Source organism: Centruroides sculpturatus, unplaced genomic scaffold (genome assembly GCF_000671375.1).
Source record: "Centruroides sculpturatus isolate CEXI.00-Female unplaced genomic scaffold, Cexi_2.0 scaffold1199, whole genome shotgun sequence".
Classification (NCBI taxonomy): Eukaryota; Metazoa; Arthropoda; class Arachnida; order Scorpiones; family Buthidae; genus Centruroides; species Centruroides sculpturatus.
In genome coordinates, this window is record NW_019385389.1 from 258,404 (window position 1) to 261,699 (window position 3,296).

The 3,296-nt window shown below is 30.3% G+C and overlaps 1 protein-coding gene across 3 annotated transcripts in view; it reads right to left on the reverse strand.

Annotated features, from left to right (window-relative positions):
* LOC111638440 (attractin-like protein 1) overlaps nt 1-2,913 on the reverse strand; it is a 9,207-nt gene extending 6,294 nt beyond the window's left edge. For all 3 annotated transcript variants that reach the window (XR_002758874.1, XR_002758875.1, XM_023384148.1), the window contains exons 1-2: nt 2,755-2,913; nt 2,477-2,681 (exon numbers count right to left, since the gene is read on the reverse strand). Coding sequence is in view for 1 of the 3 variants with exons in the window: in XM_023384148.1 (XP_023239916.1) it covers nt 2,477-2,681; nt 2,755-2,884 (335 nt within the window). In the remaining 2 variants the exon portion in view is untranslated. The remainder of the gene's footprint in view (nt 1-2,476; nt 2,682-2,754) is intronic.
* Nucleotides 2,914-3,296: the final 383 nt, after the last annotated feature.

Below are 3,296 nucleotides of genomic sequence, written 5' to 3' on the forward strand. Positions count from 1 at the left end.
CTTTAAAATACAATTCTAATAATAATGAAAATAACATAAGGTTATTTAATTTTAATGTGACAAATGTGCACGATTTTCTTTGCACAACTTTGTAAAATCTGGTTGCTTTTTGATCAGCTTCAGTCTCGAGTCATCTTTGAGTTGAAGTCGGTGACAACGTTTAGTTTTCGTGTTTGTCATGGCCGAAAATCCGCTCTCGCAGAGGTATGTTGTGCAAAATGGTAGTAAATATTTTATTGCCGCTTCGCTGACACGATGATAATGATAATTGTACAATTAACACAAATTGTGTTAACTGTACACTTTTTGTTTCTTGCGTAAGAATTTCATTTAGGTATTGTCACAAATGCATTTTTTGATGAAATTTCGAGAATATTTTTAGTTATTAATAAATGAATTTGTGCATTCGACATCATGTTGTAAATTGCCGAATTTTTGATGGTCCCCCATTATTTTTTTGATTGCTTCATCTCATGCGTTTAAATTTTAAATTGACCGTTTTTAGATTGCAGCGCGTACCCCTTCACGCAATTTCGCGTACCCCCAGGGGTACGCGTACCACTAATTGGGAACCACTGGTCTAGTAGAAATACTTTCTTGAACTTTGCAATTTTTCAATCATCCAGCTGTCAGCCTCCTTATTGCTCAAGAGCCAAAAAGTTTTTACTAAAATAAAGAGAAAATCTTCTGTTGGAAGAAAATTTCCATTTTAATATACAAATTTTGTTGCTCAGAGGAACTGCTCAGATTTCCTTTTGTACAGTTGAAGTGTTTGGTTCTAGCATATAAAGTGATACAGAAATAATGTGTTGGGTTTTGATAACGATTCAGTCACAATATCAACACACCATATACCGAATAAATATGATGAAGTATATGATTGAGAACAGAGTTTTTTTTGGTAAATAATTATAACAGGAATAGGAGTTTAAAAGAAATGACTAGAGTCTTTCATCCTCAGTATTCTGCCTCAAGTCTAAGACTTTTACAATAATTTTTTGTAGATTTTTATATTCTAATTGATACCATAAAAATAGTAAAATAAATGAAAGCTTTGTACCAGTCTACAATATAAATGACCATAATGAGTTGAATCAGTTTGTAGAATAACTTGTACATCAAACTAAAACTGATTTGGCTCAAACTGTAGCTAATTTTCAGGCAACTTCTGAGAAAAATGGTGGTATCTTTTATATATTGCCCATATTTCTTCTTCACTACCATAAATGTTTTGTGGAATTTAAATCTATGCTTTTTTAAAACTATTTTTGCCCTGTGGGCACTAAGAGGGTTTCTTTTAGAAAGCCCATTATGGGTGCAGCCAGGCCCACAATGGGAAAACCAGGTGGTGAGGGACAAGGTCCAACATATCCAGATAGATCTCCAATTGAAAAATTGCTGGTGCTTTTTCAACCTGTTTTGATTCGATTCCAGGTCTTCAAAGAAGTAGGCTGCCATCTTGACTGCTCTGCCATCTGGCCATCAAAAATCTATGCTTTGGGATACTCACTTCAATACATTGATCAATACATTAACTTGATTATTTGATAAATATTCAGCTGTAATTATTAACAAAAAACAGTAAAGAAAATCCAACATATCAGATTTTTATATAAATACAAGACCAATTCAACTTCTGTCTCAAATTTCAGTAACGGCAATGAAAATGTGTGTTAAGAGTCCAATTTATGTTTTTTTCTCTAGGTATTCCCACTCCACATACTGACACTTCTCCTGTTGTTTTAGCAATAATGTTGTGTGTGCAAAACAAAAGTATTTTGACTAGTGTCAGAGCACAGTCCTGAACATAGTGGAGGCAATCATCAGACTTACATAGGAAATTCTGGATCATCTCACATACAGTCTGGATCTGTAATTGTGCATTAATCACTTATTTGGCCCTTTAAATAAAGTCTTGGAAAACAGAAATGTTGGGAGACAAGAGCCACTGCATGAACAACTCTGAAGTCTGAGTTCATCATATAGTGGCTCTAACACCCTCCAAAATACTTTTATTCTGCATGCAGAGAATTTTTGTCAAAACAATAGGAGAAGTGTCAGTGGTTGGTGAGGGAGTAAACAAAGAAAAAACTATAAATTGGAATTTTATAACAAACACAGTTCCATCACTATTACTGAAATTCCAGACAGAAAGTGAACTGATTACATACAAGAACCCAATATGTTAAATCTTTATAGGTTTTGGTAAATTGTAAAACTCATCACCCACATTTCTGAATCTTTAATTATTGTTTATTTGTGTTATCATTCTTCTTTGCTGTTATTTATGTATTACTATTCTGTTTTAGAAAAAATGTAATGTCTATTATGTTAGTTTAATGTTGAAAGCATTCTATATCATTTAATTAACCAGATTTCATGGTTAAAAATTAGTATTACTTCACATCTAATGCATCAGTCTAATTAATTCAAATTAATTGTAAAAAAATATTGAAATCTAAGCTTATTTAAATACCTTGAAAATATGATGATGAATTGCAACAGATCTAATGCTCTATATTCTGAAAATGATATCTGCAACAGAAATGGTGTACTAAATCCAAATACACGAACATAAAAAGTTGTATTGTCTGTACCAAATATATAGTCATCATGAGAAAACTGCACTTTAAATTTGTTGCATTTTTCACCTTCACGAAGTAAACGTTCAGTCGTGGAAACTGTAAATATGAATATAAAATTAATTTAGAAAATGGCTTAACATTATTTCTAAACTTTGTTTAATTAACTCACAAGATGAAACTGTTATATTTATAAGAGCACTATCAGAACATTTTATAGTTAACTCAACATCTACATCCGGCTTGACAGGAACATTCATAAAATTAATTTTTGTAAAATGTTTATCTTCATTTTTTGACATATTAAAAGTATACTGGAAATCTGTAGAGAGATTATCTAAAAAGAAAAAAAATTATATTACAAATCTGAGTGACATGTTTCATAAAATAAAATCTTTTGATAAATTACAATAAGCTATATTTCATGGAAAAAATTATCAAATTATATAAATTGTATAAGATTGATCTTTAATCATAGCAGAAAAAACATTGATTACATTTACAACTTCAAATTTTCTTCAAAAAAGTCAAATATTTAGAAAGTTGTCGTTTTTGATTTCATGAAGATGTTTGGAAATTGTTATTCTACTGAATAAAATAAATAATTAATTATTTTAATCAACTAATTTGATATACTGACAATTATAGTACATTCTATATTCAGATTATAAATATTCATATTGCTGAGCTATTATAATTAGAGATTATTAAAGC